At 41.4% G+C, this 19,682-nt stretch overlaps 1 protein-coding gene across 2 annotated transcripts in view; it reads left to right on the top strand.

Annotated features, from left to right (window-relative positions):
* Window positions 1–19,682, top strand: part of EPHA3 (EPH receptor A3) — a 237,347-nt gene that overhangs the window by 162,130 nt on the left and 55,535 nt on the right. For both annotated transcript variants that reach the window (XM_080377011.1, XM_080377010.1), the window contains exon 6: window positions 14,661–14,785. In XM_080377011.1, the coding sequence (XP_080233137.1) occupies window positions 14,661–14,785 (125 nt within the window). The remainder of the gene's footprint in view (window positions 1–14,660; window positions 14,786–19,682) is intronic.

Here is a 19,682-nt window from a genome sequence, read left to right as displayed (position 1 = left end):
AGGGGCGAGGATGTGGAATTCCGTACCCCGGAGGTGAGGTGATGTGCTAATTGTTAGTGTGCCAGGCAGAGAGGCTGACAGCCATGCCATGCTGCCTGCCTTGTTGCTAGCATCATCAGCTGTCTGGGCACAGTTATTCTGGGTTTTCTGGGGTTTCTGAACACAGTTTATGTGCTTTTTTTAAGTGCATTTGTCTGTGAAGACCAAAAAGTTGTCTGTTCCTTGGAGCTTTATAAGTAACCCGAAGGGAAAAGACCATCCAGTCCAGGTCAGGGCAGTTCTGCGTTTACTGCCTGTGGGCTGTGTCAAGCAGAAAACTCACGATGGAGCCCAAGGAAGTTTTAAATGGAAACAAGGTGTGGAATTCACTGAAGAAAGACTTAAGATTTGGTAGGGACAGCACGATCATGCTACTGGATAATCAGTTTACAAAGATGAGGGAGGAGATTTTCCAGTGTGAAACACAGCCATTGGGTCAGGGACCTCTGAGCTGGACATGTTTTGCAGATGCTGTGTGAGAAAGTAACAGTTTTTCTACCCAATCGCTGCTTTTATGGCATCACACAGTGTCATACAGGGTATGACGCAGGAATGCTGAATGAAAAGATTAATATTTTCACCAAGGACCTAATTGACTTAACAGCACTTTAAATAGACATGTGCTCTGCAGTGCTCTTTACAATCTAGAGGAGACAGGGCAAACTTCCAGCACGTGCAGAAATCTGTACCATTAGCAGATGCTGATCTATCAGATATTGATCAGTCAGATAGGACTTAGGAAGGCTCGGCTATCCCACTGGTATCCCAGCACACACAGTGCTGTCCTGTCCTTTCCTCCCCGCAGATCTGGTGAGAAGGTTCACCCTGTGAGAAGTGGTTCTGTTTGTTTAATCTAAAATCTGTTTGCTTAGTTTTGTTTAGCTTTGTATGCGTTAGTTCTAGCAACTATAAACTCAGGCAAACAAGATGATAGTGGCATGTCTAATAAATAATAAATACAGTTCTCGCTGTATTTATTGTGTAAAACAAAACAAATACTGAAAGCATCCTCAGCTTGTGGAAACTTGGGGAAGTCCCAAAGTGAGCAATAACAAATAAACCTTGTTATGTTCCTGAAGGGAGCTGCACTTCCTATCTAACAAATAAACACGGTGTCTCTGTAAGTACATTCCATGTGAGTCTGTTGGATATAAGCATATACCTAAGGATAAAAATGTATTTAACTGCTTAAAAGCTAAATGACCTTTGAAGGTTCTAGTTTTACCTGGAGAAGGTGTTAGAATTGGTTTGTAAAGAATTCTTGTTCTAGGTCTCTTCCCCAAAGTAGAGTAAGATGATGTGTAAAGTTGATAACATTTCCTCAACAGTCACATTTTTGGCACTGTGAAGAAGCTGAGAGTCTTTGCATTTTCCTAACTTTCCAGAATGTACTTCTGGTGAGCTTCCTCCAGCATGCTGTTTTCACTGTCTCTAGCATTCCTGTAGCTGCACCCGGGGAGGACTAACCCCACGTACCAGTACATGCTGGAGGCCAACTGACTGGAAAGCAGCTTTGCAGAAAAGGCCCTGGAAGTCCTGGTGGAGCACCTGGGGCTGCAGTAGGAAGAGCAGCCCTACCAGCAGGTCGAGGGAGCTGATCCTTCCCCTCTGCTCAGCACTGGTGAGGCCACGCGTGGTGTGTCCAGCTTAGCCCTGGCCCAGTACAAGAGAGACGTGGATATACTGAGGCCAAACCAGTGAAGAGTCACTAAGGCGATTAAGGGAGAGGAACATCTGTTGTATGAGGAGAGGCTGAGAAAGGTGGGACTGCCTGTCCTGGAGGAGAGGAGGCTCAGGGGGATCTTCTCAATGTCTATAAAGGCCTGATGGGAGTGTGTAAAGACAGAGGTGAACCAGAAATAGCAGAAATTCTGTTTAAACGTAGGAAAAAACTTTCTTAATCAAGTGTGATTGAGCAGTGGAACAGGTAGCCCAAAGAGATTGTGGTGTCTCCATCTGTGGAGGTACTCGAAACCCAACTCGTCAAGATCCCGAGCAACTGGCTCTGGCTGCCCCCGCTAAAAGCAGCGGGTTGGAGGAGGTGGTCTGCAGAGCCCCCTTTCTGCCTCAGTCCCTCTGCGATGGTTGTGTGCAAAGGGGATAAGGGCAGCTGGAAGGACGACCAGGTAAGGGACTGATCAGCGATTACTGTTCTCTTTTAACACTGACCTTGTCGTTTAGGTAGCAAGGCCTTCTCAATGGCATCTGGGGGAGTAAACTCGCTCACTCAGGTGGGAGAGAGCGTAAACCTGTGGGTGCAGAGTCTGTAAACCTCAGTATCCCTGCTTCAAAGAAGTTCAGAAGAGTATTGTGGAAACATGTTAGGTTTTTTTCTTTTATTTGGCAATGATAACCTCAAAACTCTTACCATTTCTCACAGCATGTAAAGTTCATGTAGACATGAGTATGGATGTGTGCAGTAGGATTGGCTTATTTTATAGAATACCACTGTAAGACTAGATGGCTTTAAAGGGAGAGATTTGATTTGCTTAAATTGCCTGTGGGTTACTGCCTCCTTCCTAAGCTTCTTCATCAGAGAGCCTGTGGGATCCAGTCTTATTCACCCCTGTGTTGTACAGCATTATTGTATGCCACGGTACTATAGCAAACAGCTATGGTGCTCCCCCTTGGAGTCAGTAATGAGTAAACTGAGACATACTTTCCACTAGCTAACTTTCCCCATGTGAATATTAGGATGCCTGATTACAGGGGGAAGCGGTTTTAAATTGCATGTGAACATTTCACACTTGTGTTGCTCTAAGAATTAAGGGTTTTTTTCCTACTTTTTCATGTTAAATTAATTGGGACACTCTAAAGGAAGAGTGCCCATTTTGGGACTTGAACTGATCTGAACAAATTACTTGATAAGCAAGTTATGTTACACTAGTATGGTTTTACTGTGGAGACAGTTTATGTTTGAAGATGTCTTTGGGCTTCCTAGCTGTAAGAACCACGCAAGCTGTAGAATATTAACTGCTGTCCCAAGGGAGCTTGTGTGTAGTTTTATCATTAATTTCCATGTAGCATATCTAAACGGGTCAGGGTTGCCAGGTGTAGGGTAGCAAATCCAGTTGTCCAGGTTAGACCAGAGGGTCCACAAGGGCAGAGCAAAGAGAGTGAGCGAGATCAAACCCCTGTAAAGGGTAGGTGGAAATAAGGGGGGTAAGTGTGTGACCCTCTTTTTGCAGCAGCGTTTTCCTGGATAGAGCATCTCCTCTATACCAGGCTGAATATTCAGTCTCCAAACCCCAACTTTGCATGTCTGTCTTCTGGAGCTCTTACCCCTTCCAGTATTTCCAACATGATTCAGTGTCCAGTGCCACTAAAAGCACAGTATAACAGCTTTAAATGTAGTTTTAGGTTTGATTAGTTCTTAAGGCCTTGTAAACCAAGGTCTCGACAGTGCAGCTGTGAATGGTGGTAGCAACTGAGTTCAGCTACAATAAGCCAGGGTCAGTGCTAAATCGATTCTGAAGAGTTTTGTGCTGTCACGTATCCTGGCATCAGGAGAGGAACAAAGGGAACATGTTGTAACAAGAGACTCTGACAAACTCTGCCCTCAGTTCAGCACAGCTCTTCCACACAATCCATGTAGGATTCAGATAGTTGGGGAAAAAAAATAAAAAATAAAAAACCTGGTATAAATAGGAATCTGTGCTTACCTGCTGTACAAGGAAATGCAAAGGAAACACAAGAGGCTTTTGTGGGTTAAATTTCTACTTAGAGATGTCAGTCTTTTCCTAGTAACTATAGAAAGTGTTTATGCTCCTCAAATGAGTACCTAAAAGTGCCTAAACCTGAGGTTTGATGTTCCCCCCCAATTCAATTGTGCACTTGTAAAATGTTGATTCCTTTTTCTGTGTGGCTCTTTTCATATAGGAAGCTATAAGAGAATAACCGCCCCTGGATCCAAACCCATGCATATATGCACAGCTATAGTATAAAGGATAACAAAACCCCCCAGGCACACCCTGTATCATCTCAGGCTTGCCTAGAAGAGCAGTAGTGTGTGATTATCAGGAATCTGACCCTTTTATTTTTTGTATTTCTAAAACTTACAAAGCAGAACAATTCATGTAGCCTGTTTAATCGTCTTGCTTAATCATTTAACTCATGCATGAAAAGGTGTAGGAAAACAGATGACGGCAATAGTAACTGAGCATGTGCCCTTCTGCACGGCAGCATTAGGTCTGGCAGGTGACTCCATCATCCATTTTTCTCTCTCAATTTTTCTGGCTTAATGAATAACAATGCAGTAAAACCACATCAACCAGGTATCTTCTTCAGGTGTAAGCACACAGCCCAGTCTGTTACATACATTGGGTTAAATTTGCTTTTACTCCTCTTTCTGCCTTTTTCTTAAGAGGATTAGCTGTCAAGCCTGGACATTCTGAAACGCACAAGGGCTGAGTTTGTTTAAGGAGAAGGTAACCGATAAGGCACTACGGAGTTTTTACAAGGGGCCAGGATGAAAATCGTTCAGAAAAAACTTCAGAACAAAACTGACAACTAGGTACAGAAATTAGGATCATTGGGAGGATAGTCTGAAAGGGTAGACGTAGCTGGTTTGTAATATCTTGATCCACGTGTCACTTGCAGACTGAAAATTTCAAACCGTCCTTTAGTTTCAGCTTGGGGGGGGGGGGGGAGGTAAACATTTTAAATGGAGAAAGAATCAGTAAATTTTTCACTTTTGTTGGAAGCAAAGACTCACTTGGCTCCCAGGAAAAGCTGTTAAAAACCTCGTCAGAACTAGAATTCTATTTGCCTGAAATCTGCGGTTTCAAGTGAATAAATTCAGCATGAAGTTGAACACCAAGCTTTATTTCAATGTGTATCTTTGATTACATGCAGGAACTGTGGTGCTATTTATATGTTCAGCCTCTATTCTGTTAAGCTAGACTGCACTGTCTGCAGCAACTTGCAAATGATGTGTGTTGTTCCCTGTTTAAATAAAATCCATATTTAGAAAGAGTTGTGTACACTTTACAATCTATATCCCAAGACAGGTCCCTTCAGTAGATCTGTCTTCTCAGAGACAATTTGAGAAAGCCACAGATGTTTGGTGCACGATATATTTCTTTCTTTCCCTATGGTCCTTATAAAAAGGACAAGAAGATAGACTTATTAAAAGTGAGCTAATGACATGATGTAGGGAGTCTCTGGTTCACTGACTGTTATTACAGCTGTGCCCCATTACGTACCGAATACCTAGGACATGCTTGGTTTTTTGAATGACATTTATCTTTTGAGTTTCAAACATTCCTGGCATAAATAAAGATTTTACGCTTTTCAAATGTGTTTTACAGTTCAGCCCAGAGGCTATTCAAGGATCATTTTAACTCAATAAAACTCCTCCTTTAGGGATATAAAAGGGAAGTGTTTTAACAATGTCACTCCATGCATAGCCTGTTATTAGCTAGAGACATTCTGCTTGCAGAGCCTTTGATCCCTGTTCCCCTGAACGTCAAGGAAGCTCTGCCGAGGCTTCAAAGTCTGTGACATACATCGGTCCCTTCTGTGTGCACACAGGCCTCGTGCGAACGCTCGCGACCTTAGGGAAAGTTCGCAGGTGAAGTTTGTGGCTCAGCTGGTGTTTTTTACTTCCAGTGCTTTTAGCTACCTTTTCCAGAGGTCACGGTGAAATTGTGGATCGGTGGATAGCGGCTTTCTCTCCTCCTATTGCGGTCTTTAACCTGAGGCTCTGTGTAAATACTCGTTTAATATATTGCTTTGGTAAAGTGGTAAAATTAAAGAAATGTAGTTAACAGGATGCTTAGCACTCAGTTAAATAGCATCGCTTAGACTTCTGTCTCTCCCTTATCTGTACTAGTGTTCTTGGGAATCACTGAGGGAAACGGTCTGTGTTCCTCTTGATGGTAAACAAAACCATCAACTTCCCTTCTTTCTTGAAGCTATTCCATCTAGACAATTTGTAGGCTGGGGACAGCTGGGAAAATAATGTTACTTGTTTCTTTGGGTTTGGGGACTATTCCTGTCCATGGGAATTCTGAATGTAATAAGTATTTTTAAAAGCATTTTAATATAAAACCAAATTCTAGTTTCAAAGTTATGCACCCCTGCCTGGTACAGTCTTCACATAACATGCGGCTTTGGTTTGACTCACGCCAGCTACGCCTGTGCCATCCTGCTCGTCAGGACAGGGACGCTTTGAAGCCAGTAGACCTTTTCCTGGAAATTAAAGAATTTGTTTCTTCTCACTAGTGCCGACTTCCTAGTGTCGGAATTTGTAAACTTGACATCAGAAATCCCTCAAGGAAATTATATTTCTTTGTTTCTTTTTACTTTTTATGTGGTGTCTAATTCTACAGCAGAATACGTGTGCAAGTTTTCTTTCTAGCATTTCTTTTAGTAAACTTTGTTTCTTTGTTTAAAGAAAATGCTTTAAACCAAACAAAAATAAAGGTTAAATCATCCCAAAATCCAAAAGAAAGTGAAAGGAGGTGTGATCACCTTTCAAGTCTTTTCCATCGGAGATTCTCATTAACCTTTGCAAAAGCGATTGATCCCTAGCCATCTGTGAATGTACCAGAGAACGACAGGGCAAGAAGTTTGAGAAATAGTATTCCCATTTATAGCGGTTTCTGACCAGCTTGAAAAGATTCTGTTGGAACTTACTGACAGAACAGTTCGGGAGCTCTTGGTGATTTCTCAAAAGGCAAGAAATACTTTATATCATAGGTTAATTATCTGAGGATTGTCTTCTCCAGTTTTGGATACTGGCATTTCTAGAGATGGGTCTTAAGTTTCCTTCTGAAATTGTGAACGGGATTCCTCTGGTTGAGGAAATAGCCAAACATTCACAGAAAGGGGAAGCCCACTCAGGACCTGACTGATGATGTTATGGACACAGTGAATAAATTCTTCTTTCTGAAAACTTCGCACCGGGAAGCCCGAGGCTTTAACATCGTGTAGAGTACTGTAACAATAGTGTAGGGAAGGCAAAGCAAAACTGTTTATTTTAAACTGATACAGTCTTAAATGCATTCAGTGAAAACTATGAAGTATTGCAAAGCTCCCACCATCTCAAACAGAGAACAGAAAGAATAACATTTGTGTTATGAGTACCTATGGGCTGAATCCTTATGAAAGCATATATGGCATTTGTCTCCTCTCTGAAATAACAGCTGTGAACGCCATGGCACCATAATTTTCAATTTCTGAAGCGAGTGCCTTGTGCAGCCTGATACTTCCCAAATGGACATGGCGTTTCCATGATATATTACACATGTGTTAAACATATGAGCAAGTCCGACGTTTTGTTTGCTCTGTGGAAGGCATTTGCTATCTCTTTTAATAAAAAGAGGGAGAAATGAGAACATGAATGTGCAACACGTAATGAAGTTTGCTTTTAATTTAGAATTTATTTGTAAGAGTGAGAAATGAGCTCTGATAATCACTTGTCCAGTGACAGCTGCTGCCCAGAAGGTTGCCTTTCTCCGCTCTGGAGAGCAAAACCAAGCAGCTGCCTTTCAGTGTAATTCCTGCTGAAGCTGCTTGTTTTCCCCTTTCCAGTTCCCTGCCATCTTTCCTTCACGGCACCTGTGCAATGCCTGCAGCCGCTCTGGAGTCTATAAGCACAGGCTGGAACCCACCAGCTTCCAGATGCATTTGGGTACTTCTGCCATAATGCAGGCAGCCATCTGTTAAAATAGCCATGAACAAATCAGTCTTTAAAGTTTCTGGGAGAAGCACACGCAGCTGCCCCACACAGCTTTGTTTCAGCCAGAGTTAACCTGTTTCTGTGTGTCCTTAAAGCTTCGTCCTTTTTCTTTCCGTCCACATTCTGATACGTGTAAGTGCCCGGATCTTGATAGCCCTCTCCCAAAAACTGGGAACCTTTTCACCCGCTTCCTTTTGATTGCACCCTGCTAGGATCCAGCCTGGATGTGGTCTGAGGGTCCTGCCCGCTGACATGGCCTCTTGCCGTTGGGACGGCTAGAATCCCTAATGCCCGGTCTCTGGCGACAGGGAGGGCGCGTTGCCTTCTGGCTGACAGTCACTTAATGATGTTACAGAATCAGATGACATTTTACAGCCCAAGTCGTAAAATTATATTGAGCCTGCTTCAGCTCAAGGAAAAGGTGCAGGAACACAAACACGAGTACTGTACTAGTTTAACTACGTGTCCTGGAGATTAAAGGGCAGAGGACTGCGTCTGCACGCGTGTTGAAGAGGTGGGTAATTGTAGCTGGAAGAGGAGCGCGTAGGGTTTAGCAGGTTTCCAAGGTGTTGTTAAAGCGTAATTGTTTCCTCCTCCTCCTGACTCCTGGGAGGCACCTGGGGGGACCCAGGGCTGAGCAAGCCTCCTTGGAATGTCCCTGTGGGATCAGCCCTGCTCCAGCACAGCCGCCCAGAGGGAGGCAGCGCCTTTACCTGCACTTGACGGGGAAAGGAAACAGTAATGCAATCAGAGAAGGGTTAAAGTAGCGCAGCTTCTACATTCTGTGAGCAGGCTTCTGCAATAAGCCCCTAAGATGTTAATCCACAGGCTAGACGTTGGAGATGTGAAGGATCCGAGGGCAAGCACAGCAGTTCATACAGACATCATGTTAATGTCATCACGCCACGGAGATGCGGTGTCATTACACTGATTTGCGAGTCATGGCTTAGGGCTCCATCACGAATCGAATGGTGGCTGGCGGTGGCGTGGTTGGATAAACCTAAAGGTGGAAGGGCTGGTTCACAGGACCCCAGATGTTGGGTGGCTGCTGCTGGAGTGAAGTGCGCGTGCGGCGGCGTTATGGGCAGTGCCGGGCTGAGCTGTGCATGGCACCTAGTGCTTGCACCGGGGCAAGTTCTGTCACTTGTCCTGACGCTGCAGCTGTGCCTCCAGTTCCCTAGAGAGACTGCCTCTAAGCCAGAGCGCCATTTGTTCATTGAGACGTTGGCGTTTCTGCTTTAACTTGTATGATAGCTTTGTGGTTTTGACACCGGTCCCCTAAGACTTACAGATTTGGGTTTGGATCCCAGTGGATCCTGCTGTCAGAGGCTGCGGGTTTAATTTTCAGATTACGATCTTTATTTATTGCTCTTGTTCCACATTACCTCCTAGAGGCATCATAGACATTAAAGAAAACTTATACATTATATCCAATTACAGTATTGTGGTTAGATAATATAATCATTGGGTTTCTAAGGAAAGAAGAAGGAACAAGCCTTCCGTTTATTCAGCAGTGCAGAAGAAGTCGTAATTTGGTAAGATAGTAATTTTTGATGGCTCGGATATGTTCTTGATCACTATCTTTCAGCATCGCTTGGAATATTTTATTCTCAGATGCTGATTAGCTGTTTGCAAGCAAAAGCTGGAAGTGGGCAGGCCACGGTCATTTTCAAATGAAATCCTTCCCTAAAATTTAATTTGTGATCTAGAGACCTAAGCAAGAAACAATAGAACTCTAAATGTTTCAGCAGTTGTACACACATGGCCTCCCTCAGTTAATCGTGAGTTCTCCCTGTCGCAGGACAGGGAATTTCCTTGCAGTATGGTTATACATCTGTAAGCCAGTCACATATGAAAACAATAACCAAGGAATAAGGAAAAAGTCAATGAGGAGATTTATATACAGCTGCTATTAACTGGAGGAAAAAAAATGATCTGTTGGGGTCAGTTTCACTGGGAAATCAATTTGAGCAGAGTTTTATTGTCGTCTCTGCTAGATCCTTCATGTTATTTGCTTGCACCTTTACTAGTCATGACTGAGGAGGTTTTTACACTTGTGAGTCTAAGCTCCCTGGATCATTGCGTTTGTTACCTTTTCAACATCCACATTCCCAGTTGTCACAAATGCTACCTAACAACATTGAGCGCTCAAAGTACATTTCCGCTTGGAACTCTAGGGAGTTCTGAATGTTCATATTAACTGCTTGAACTAGTCATAAACCAGTTAGACTGTAGTACCAGACAAATAGTAACCATCTGATGCATGAAAATACCTCTATATGGCTTTTGTGTGACTGTGGAGACTAAAGCTCTTAATGCGTGGCCGCACAGGCTTGACGTTAATTATAAAGAACGCCCACTCCTATTCAGTGAAGAAGTTAAAGATATTAATACATTCATCAAAATGCCAATAAGAATGTAAATACATAGAGGTATACAAGCCGCAAGATTTATCAAAAAATCACTGGAACAGCATTCATTCGTCTTAGTCTAAAAAAAGCACTCTCCTTAAGTTTTACTTTGAAAAGTATGTTTTCCAAATAATAAATTAATTTAGCCTAACTATGTGTTGCTGTTGATACTTCCCTATAATTTTAAAACCTTCAGTTTATCCTAAAAAGCTTCATAACGAGTCAGTTTTTGCTAACCCCTAGTACAAAACTGGTTTCGTCAGTGGGAGCTGCAGACATTTAACAAATTTGTTCTGACATATTTCTAGATAGTTGCATGATCTAACTGTCTTTTAATTTAAGAAAGGAAGATCCTGGAACTGCAATGAAAAATGGCTATTCTAAATACGAAGTACTTCTGTTCCTCTTTGTGGCCTGATTTTGAATTCAGCCTCATCCTGTTGCTGTTAAATAATGGTGTTCAGGAAAAAGGAAGAGCTAGGAGCTTACAGAAGTCTAAAGACATCGGTACTTGCGGTAATGCCTTCATTGTTTAATGGTTTCTAACATTAACTCCCTTTAACTGCCGCTTCGCTGCTGGATTTTCAGATTCTATCAAGTAAATAGTAAAATACAGTAACTGAGCTGCCGTGGTGAGAAGGGAGGATTAACTGTGTTACAGAATGACAATTTAAGGCTGACTTAGGCACTGTTTAGAACACAGTTTTGAAGTTTTGGTTTATTACATTGTGTTCTAGGGATGCATACGAAAAGAAATCAATTCCATGGTCCAGATGTCAAGTTATCCCTCCCGCTTGCACCCCAGCCCCGAGCTGGGGCCGTAGGCAGGGAGGCACCCCTGTTGTCATATACTGTCCCTGTGCAGGACAGTACTTACAGGTTACCTGAACTTGTACCATATCTTAAATCCATTGATTGCGGTGAATTTAAGGATAAACTTAGAAGTCCCGAACAAAATGTTTTCCTAAATTATGGTTCAAGGACTTTTAACACTTTTCAAACCTACTTATCTAATAGGTGTAAAACCAAAAAGATCGCATTAAGATGTAAAGCTTTAACAGTCCAACTTCTTGCAGACCTTGCAAAGAAAGGTTGTGCCACGTGCTGTGGTGGTAAGTTTTTTTTCATTTTATGTCATCTTGGTCAAATCAAAGTGTAGCATGTGTTCATCAGTCGATCCCATGTGTTAGTAGCAGAGTCAGTTCTGGATGTAGGCAAAGAAAAAAGGTAGTAAAGAAAGTGCCAGACATGTTTTGGGGGAAGCCAGGCTGCCGCAGCTGTAAGGGCTGTGTGGGCTGGCAGCCCCTCCAGGCACAGCACCCCCACTCCCTTCTCCGCCCCCATCCGTGGTGCATCTGCAAGGCTGGCTATCGGGGATGCTCACACCAGGATTTATCCCCTCTCCTCAACTTTTTGCAGAAGGAGAGTCCTAGAGCTGAAATCATCCCAGGAGCAGCACAGTTGAGCATCACCTGTGCTTTGAAGAGCTGTAAGCCTGACATAGCGCCAGGAGAGGACTGCTGGAAGGGGTTCTTGTGAGGTCTGTCCTCTCCAGGGCTCTGTTTTGTCAATAGACACATAAAGGGGGATCAAAAGTCAACTATTGCTCATTACATCCAGCATGAACACACAGAGACTACAGGAACAGCAGGAAATCTGTACCCTGAGGTCGAGTCTTTATTTTTAGCATCCTGTGTGCTTCAAAACTAAAACACTCAAGTCAATATATAAGATAGTTTAACAAGATGGGGGAAAAATACAAGATTAATAATTAAAATTAAGTTACAAATACATGTCTTCCCCTCTGAACACAAATAGTGTGGTTTATCCGCTAGAAATAAATGATCGACCACCTAAATATCTGAAGACACTGTTCTTTCATGTGCTGAAGATTCATGCCTTAAAACCAGGCAGCTTTTGTAATCCACATCGTTAAGTTGCGGTGTTGATTTAGACAGGTTTGGAACACACAATTCCTGTAGCTCAGAGGCTTGGTAGCTGTTGGAGTGGGCTGGGGGCTGCAGAGCTCAGATCTGGTCTGTGCGTGGGATTAAAGGTGCCTGGAACAGTGTGTTCCCGGTGATTATCCATCTCCCCTCCACTTGCCCGTGCAGTGGGATGCTGTCTCTTCTAGACACTCTGTATGTATAATTTCTAAGCAGCTTTGGCAACCCTAGGGATTAAAAAGGGTGTATGAATGTTTTATAATGTTATTGATAACTGCAGAGCAGATGCTTTTCTAATAAACTGCTGTGAGATAAGTTACTGGTAGCATCTGCAGAGATGTGTGTAAATGAGCTCAAAATAATTAATACTGTGTTAGAAGAAAGCTTTTTTTAAAGCACATCTGTATTGGAGGCATATAAGATTATTTCAGCCTGCCCTGAGAATGTGTTATAACACAAATTACCATAATTTATTAGGGGAAAAGCCATTTCTGTTAATCATATATTAATTATTCATAAAATCTGTATTAATGTTACCTTAATGGGAAGTGTTAGCAGCTGGGGTACTGGGCTTGGCAGTCTATTCACATACAAAAGAAAGATGAATAGCTTGACTTAAAAAGAAGACATAAAAATGACTTACAAGAGCATAAAAGCAGCAAGCATCGGTATATGAGTTAACATACAGCCAGCTACGGTAGAGCAGTCCATCCAGCTAACTACTTTGTATTTTGGCTCTAGCACCGGCTTGTTCCCGAGTGGAATTCCAGTGGGATTACTGGAGGATGTTTGTTACAAACCAGTCCTGTATACCTTGCCCTAATGCTTTTCAGCTCTTTAGCAAGCATAGATCTGGTGAGTCTGAGTAAAACAGAGACTCTTTCCCAGCCTACTTATAAAAAAAAAAACCACCCACAAACAAACAAAAACCCCCCAAACAAACCAAAACCAAAAAAAGAAACAACACACACGCACAAAACACCACAAACCCCCTCTCCAATATCTGATTTTAGTAATTTAAATGCAGGATAAATTCTTCCTACTGGGAAGAAAAAGGAGGAGAGAAAAAAAAAAAAGGTTTTGCAACTTTTTAATCTTTTCAGTAAGCTATTCTGAACCATGTGGTGTGACAATGCTGCTCAGAGGATGTATATCAACCCAGAATGAACGGGCCACTGTGTATATACATATGTGCTGTGTGGCTTTATGTAGCTTTCTAGATGTTCCACTCAGAGGAGGATGTCAGCATTTAGATTATGACTTGAGACTAGAGGGTATGTTTTGATAAAAGTTTAACAAAATCAATTACAGAATAAATTTTCCAGAATTTATTTTAATTAAAACTTTTTTTTTCTTTTTTTCTGGCTTTTGGAAGTTCTGTTGCAGGAATGAAAACCCAAACAGCAAGGGCACTGGCTAGTATGCATACGGATGTGTAATGCCTGTAAAGTGCAACTGGTTTTATATTAGCAGTAAAAGCTTCATAAGTTTCAACTGAAATTAAATTGTTTAGATCGGCTAGAGCCTTTTTATTAGGATGGAACAATGCTGAACTTCTAAACACATTTGGTTTACACGTGAAGATAAAAGGCTGTTTATTGGTAAAATGTTGTTTGGTTGTTTTTATTTCAATGGCAATTATGATCTATAATGTGTGATCTGTAAGCTATCATCTGATGAATTTTGGCCAAAGCCATGGAAGAGAAGGATTTGGAGTGGGAAGCCAACCCAAAAGAAACAGAAAAAATGATTTTAAAAATTGCATAGCTTTCAGTGAGTCCAGGAAACCTGGGCCTGGTCTTGGAAGAACGTGTAGAGCCGGGTGGTCTAAAACTGAAGTGATGTTCAAGAATCTTAAGTAATTATTATTATTTTTTCCTTTTTCTGTCACGTTGATACTACTTCCAAGTTGTGGGTGGTGGGTGAGTCTGGGGCATGCGATCAGTTGTCATGCCTAACTGATTAATACAGATCAGAAAGGAGGTTGTTTTGAAGTTCAGATATTTTTTTTTCTTCAAATTTCATTTTTGAAGACATGCGGTAAAGGAGGAGCGTGTATGGGAGCAATTTGTATCTGGAGAGCTCACCAAATAGTTGGTTGTAAAAGAGGCTGTATTCTGCAGAAAGCTGGAGGTTATTGCTAGCTGTGGGTACAAGGAGCTCCTTGTACGTAATTCATCCCAGCACCATTTTACACTTTGCATGTGAAAATGTTATCGGAGTCCTGCAGGGTCTGGTAACGGTAATACTTCAGCATTACAACAAATAGGTAGTACTGTTATTTTGTTCTATATTGTAGTATATCGAATATATTTCATTGCTTACACTGTAGTAGCAGATCAAAACCATCTGCTGTCTTGCCACTAGTCCTCCGGTGTAACAAAAAATCCAGCTCATTTTCCTTGAGGCCGGTGTGCTTCAAGGCATGTGTACCAGGATGGTGATCCAGCTGCTGAATGTTGGTGTGAGTCCAGACCTATGCTCGTGAGTTTTTTAAACGGAAACAATACTCCTTCCCAAGGATTGGAACACAGATAAACTCAGTTTCTCTCTTCCCTCCTTCCCCCATCCCCTTTACAGCTCCATCCCCCATCACAGTCATACGGAAAGACAGGACATCCAGGAACAGCGTGTCCCTGTCTTGGCAAGAACCCGAACATCCGAATGGGATCATCTTGGACTACGAGGTCAAATACTATGAAAAGGTGGGAAGAAAGATCAAAGGGGAGGTTTTTTGTGCTATTAATAATGTAATTAAATGATTGCATCTTGCCTACGGTAAGGATTCAGAGACACATAGCTCACTTACTGTTGCCTCAATGACTCTAAGCACTGCAACTGTTCAATTTGTGGTAAGCAGAAATTAAGTTGTGTTTTCTTCTCCAACAACATTCATCCCCAAACACATTAAAACAAAAATAGAAGGTAATGCAGACAAGCTGTAATACTTTATCATCATCATCATTATTAATTAAGTATGGTCTGCTTACTCAGTTCTATTATGCTGTCAGTGTTCATACATTTATTTCTCAGCATCCATGTGCTGGTGCTTCCCCATGGTGCAAGAATCTTTTACACCATGTATGGAAAAGATACAGGTGACCCTTTGGGCTGGTTTGTACAATGAGACTTTCCACTTTTCACAAATAACAAAATTCTTTTTAAATTGTCTGTTAATAAAAACAAGCCAAATAAAATCTGCCATTAAATAGGTCCTGCTTTTTATTGACATTTTCTTGTAATTACAGCTGCTGATTTCTACACATCATATAGATTGGTACGTAGGAAAAAAAATCATCATAACAGCATGTTTTTTTTTAGTAAATCTTACTGGCAGAATTGAAAAGACCATAGAAGGTTGTGAAGATTGTGAAGAGTGGTATTAGCCATTCTAAAACTGATCAGAGACACCTTTTGATAAAATGCGTATTGCTACTGAAGTTGACAGATTTTGAAAAGATGTCAGAAATAATGGTTTAATTTAGCATTTACTAATGCTGTTCATATCTAGAAGTCAGTCATACATACCAGGGAATACATGGTGCTAATATCCACTTATAAACTGCTCTTAAAAAAAATCCATGGGTATTCTGCTAACCTTTAGGAAGTATTTTTGTGGAGCTTACCAGTGGAGCAATGTGGTATTGATAGTCCACGCCTGATCTTCAGCTGAAAGAAGGGAATGAAGAAGGGAATGGGAGGGCTGTACTCTGTAAAGATTCCTCCCAAATTGCTATGTCATCTGATTTTGAGAGGGTTTTTTTGATGAGCACTTGGACCTTCAATGACCTTGATAAAAATCTAAACATATGTTGTGCTACTGATAAAAGGGGATGAAGAAAGCTTCCTAAACATTTCAGTTCAGTCTCACCTTATAAAGCAGTACCCTATGGATTTGTACTTTAGTGGGGGGGGTGGGGTGGGGTGGTGTCTGTTAATTTCAATGGTGACAGGACCAAGTCCAGGTCCTGGGCTTGAGAAGTAAAAGAGAACTGTCTCGTACATCAGATTGTCTTGCTTTAGACATCCTCAGCAGTGAAAGGATACAGGAATTATTTGGAATTATTTCTTTCCAGTATTTTTAAGAAAAGGGAAGAGATGCTATCTTTTAGTAAGGCTTGGGAGAGCTACTGACCTCAGTAAAAGCCTGTGCCTGAAAGATCCTAGAACTTCACCTGGCTGAAGTTCTTGCATCATCTTGCAACCTGGTGCAGGCCACGTTGTTTCCATGCATGACTAACTTGTGTTTCACTTAAGACCTACCTGCCTGCTCTCGCTGCTGTTGCCCAGACCTTTGTTTTTCCTAAAGCTGCAGCAGCCCCATCGCAGCTCCATCTCCAGCCTCCCCAGGCAACAGTCCCTGCCTGGGGGGCTGCGAGTACTGCAGGGTGCAGGGTCTTACACAGGGCCGTCTTGTACATCGTGGCCTTAAGATGATCTCTTGGGCTTTAGTTGCTCCAAAGGAACAATTTTTTCCCCTTGAATGCATTTAGTTCATTTTAACAAATCAGCTGAGAAGTTTTATTTGTGTATTTGTTTTTTTTTTTGTGGGGTTTTGATCGTCATTTTACACTGAAATAGGCTTGTTTTATTCAAGAAAATTGTATGCACAGAGTAAGTACGTGGCTTCTATTCCCATCGAGTGTATCCAGTTTTAGGGAGCAACTGGTTGTCGTAAGACAGCTTCGTAAGACAACCAGTCATACGAGGCTGATCTTCCACATGTTTCTTCCCTTTGAAGTCTGTGATCAAGAGGTCATACGCACCAGGCAGCTCTCTGAAACCAGAGAGCCAACTGCCTGACAACAGAGGCCGGACCATCCAGAGCAAAGGGGTTTTAAAAACAACTGACACCAGTGTATTTAACGTGTTCTGCAATCCCTTAAGAAATCAGAAGGCTGTTCCTCGGGGTATATGAAAGCTAACGAAGCAGAGCAAATTTATTGTCAGGAGGGTTTTATCCATTGCCCCTTTTAGGTCTGCAAACTGTAAAAGCTGGAAAATGGCTGCTCTGTCAAACTTTCCCGAGGCCAAAGCAGCCCGTGCTGGACTGGTGCTATTCATTCCTTCTCCAAACACCTTTGGAAGACGCTGCTTTTGAGTCTGAGATCCCTAAGCAGCCCCTCTCCCCTCCTGTTTTTTTGAAAAGCGAGCTTGCTTTTCAAACTGGTCCAGTCCATTTGATTTTCTGTTTCAGAATCATCTTGGTTGTGCTCATCACAAACCCCACCACTGTTCAGTGGCAGCTGCTAGGGAAGAAAGCCTTCGCAGTCAGCAGTCGGGGTATTTCTCCTGGCAAGTCGGACCTGATTGTTGGTAGACGATTTATGTTGAGCCATTCATTTCCCTCCTGCTTGTTTTTGCTTGCCATATCTTTTGTGATCTTTTCAAAATTAATAAATACAGCATGAATAGAGTAGTACAGCTCAGCCCAATGCTGTCATACACCTTATCTGTGCAATTATGCTTTTTTCCTATTCCTAGGCTGTTCTTGAATTTCAAAGAATGTGTCGTAGTTATGGGCAACTGCATGATACTGATATTCAGGATGTTAGAATAGATTTGGAATAAAAATAGAATGTCCTGTATCTAAATTATGATTTCATGTAGGTTTTGTAATGCATTATTGGCGGAAAGTACGTGGAAAACATTTATTTTCTGCAAGGGTAATATATTAACCTATTCAGGTTTTTTTCACCACTGGTTGTGCTTGTGTAACCAAGAGAGAATAGAGCTTTATGTGATGTTTCTAGAGAAATTAGGAACTTCAGTTTTGGGAAACAATTTTAATTTTTTGGAAAGAACCTGTGGGGTTTTAATGCATAACATTATGAACCGAGAGTGGCACTTTTTCATGACTCAGTCTTTGGAACAGAATTGTGTTTTCTGTAAAAATCTACAGAGCCTGCTCATGAGGCCCCAGTTATTATTTATTCAAAAGATTTAAAAGAAATAACATCCTCTTTCAGAGGAATACTGTATGGAACTGCTGGGCATTTGTTTTATGGTAAGGCATAGCATTTTATGTTAAGTTAATGGTACCAAATGACACCCTGGTTTGGTCCATCCATATAATGCTGTGCTGGATTTTAAGTGTCTCAGCCATCAAAGCACACAGATAAAAAAAGCCAGGGTTGTTTGTTTTTGTTTTTTTTTTTAATTATGCAAGCAGATACTTTGTTTCCTCCTTGTCCTTGCTCACATAATTATGTTCTCTGGAAGGATTATCTTGTCATGCAAAGATACAGAAAAAGCCATGTCCTAAATACCACACATAAACTATTAATTGCTTCATTTAAATATGTGGCTTATAATTATGCTAACTAAATCCCACATACTTTATTAAAGGTGGAATCTGCTGCAAACAATGTGTGAAATTTAATTGCAGTCTCACCTCACTGAAATAGATTTGCCTTTGCCATTGCTGAAATGATGTGCTCAGTAGACTGGTTAAAGCCAACAAATAAATAATGATGTCTAGTTTGTGCTCTTTCCGAGGCTGAAAAAGTAAATTATATGCAAATGCACTTAGTGGCTTTTAAATTCTTACTATTACGGCTTTGAGGGTAGGTGGGCCACGTATACTCCACGAGGTTTGTAGTGATATCAACAGGCAGGTTACTCCTGGCAATGAGGGGAAGAACCAATATAGGGACTGTGGGCTCCCCCCCAAGATGTGTGGTCCAGTTTTGGTCTCTCGAGAGTCGATGCAGCTGATGGAGAAAATGTTCTTCCTCATGCAATATAAACACTGTGCTTATCTGAAATAGGACGTCCCACTCACTCTTGCTAGTACTGCCACAATAAATTTTACATGTATCTAAAATACGTCTTTTGCAAAACATAGTTTAAAAGTATAAAGAAATGTTTGCAAATTAGATACTGATAGTAGTGGGATTTGCCTCCCCAGTAAACTACGGAGAAATATTCAGGAAGAATTTGATTTGTGCATCCAAGTTCAATTTTATCATCGGAGTGTTTGATTAAAGTTCTGCTTGGCAAAGACTGACCCTCCTTTCTGCATATTCCTTCTGCTTATGGCAGCTAGAGTGCTGTATCTCTGAAATTTTCCTTCATCCCCAAGAAAGATAAACTTGGGCTTTTATGTGGTGTTTCACAGATTTGATTACTAGTAATGTAAAAAATGACTTACCAAATATGTGTGTAAAAAGCTTACCATAAACTAAGATACCATGACATCCTCCATACCATTGTTTTAGACGTTTATTTTCCAAGTTCCATTGTGGATTATTAATAGACAGGGCCATGACTATGTTTTCGCTTGCACGTATGTATCTGCACAAAAAGGAAATGTTTGCATTTCATAAAAGCAGCCTGAAGTGAGAGCAAAATGAATGTCCAGTCATAGCATACACAAAAGATTTTATGCTTTAAAGACAAGATTGATTATTATGTCTTTGAAATTAAAATAGTTGCCTAAGTTCAACGGAACGATGAGATAAAGCAAGCCTGCAAATTATAATACTAGGCTTTTGTTAGCTCAAAAATAAATAATTTTACGCAAACCTGATAGCTCCTTAGAATATCCTCCTGTAAATTTTCTCTTCTGAATTTATAACATAATTTTTTTGTCAGGGAAGC

Source organism: Falco punctatus (genome assembly GCF_963210335.1).
Source record: "Falco punctatus genome assembly, chromosome: 2".
Taxonomy (NCBI): domain Eukaryota; kingdom Metazoa; phylum Chordata; class Aves; order Falconiformes; family Falconidae; genus Falco; species Falco punctatus.
This window is presented reverse-complemented; position numbering and strand designations above follow the sequence as displayed.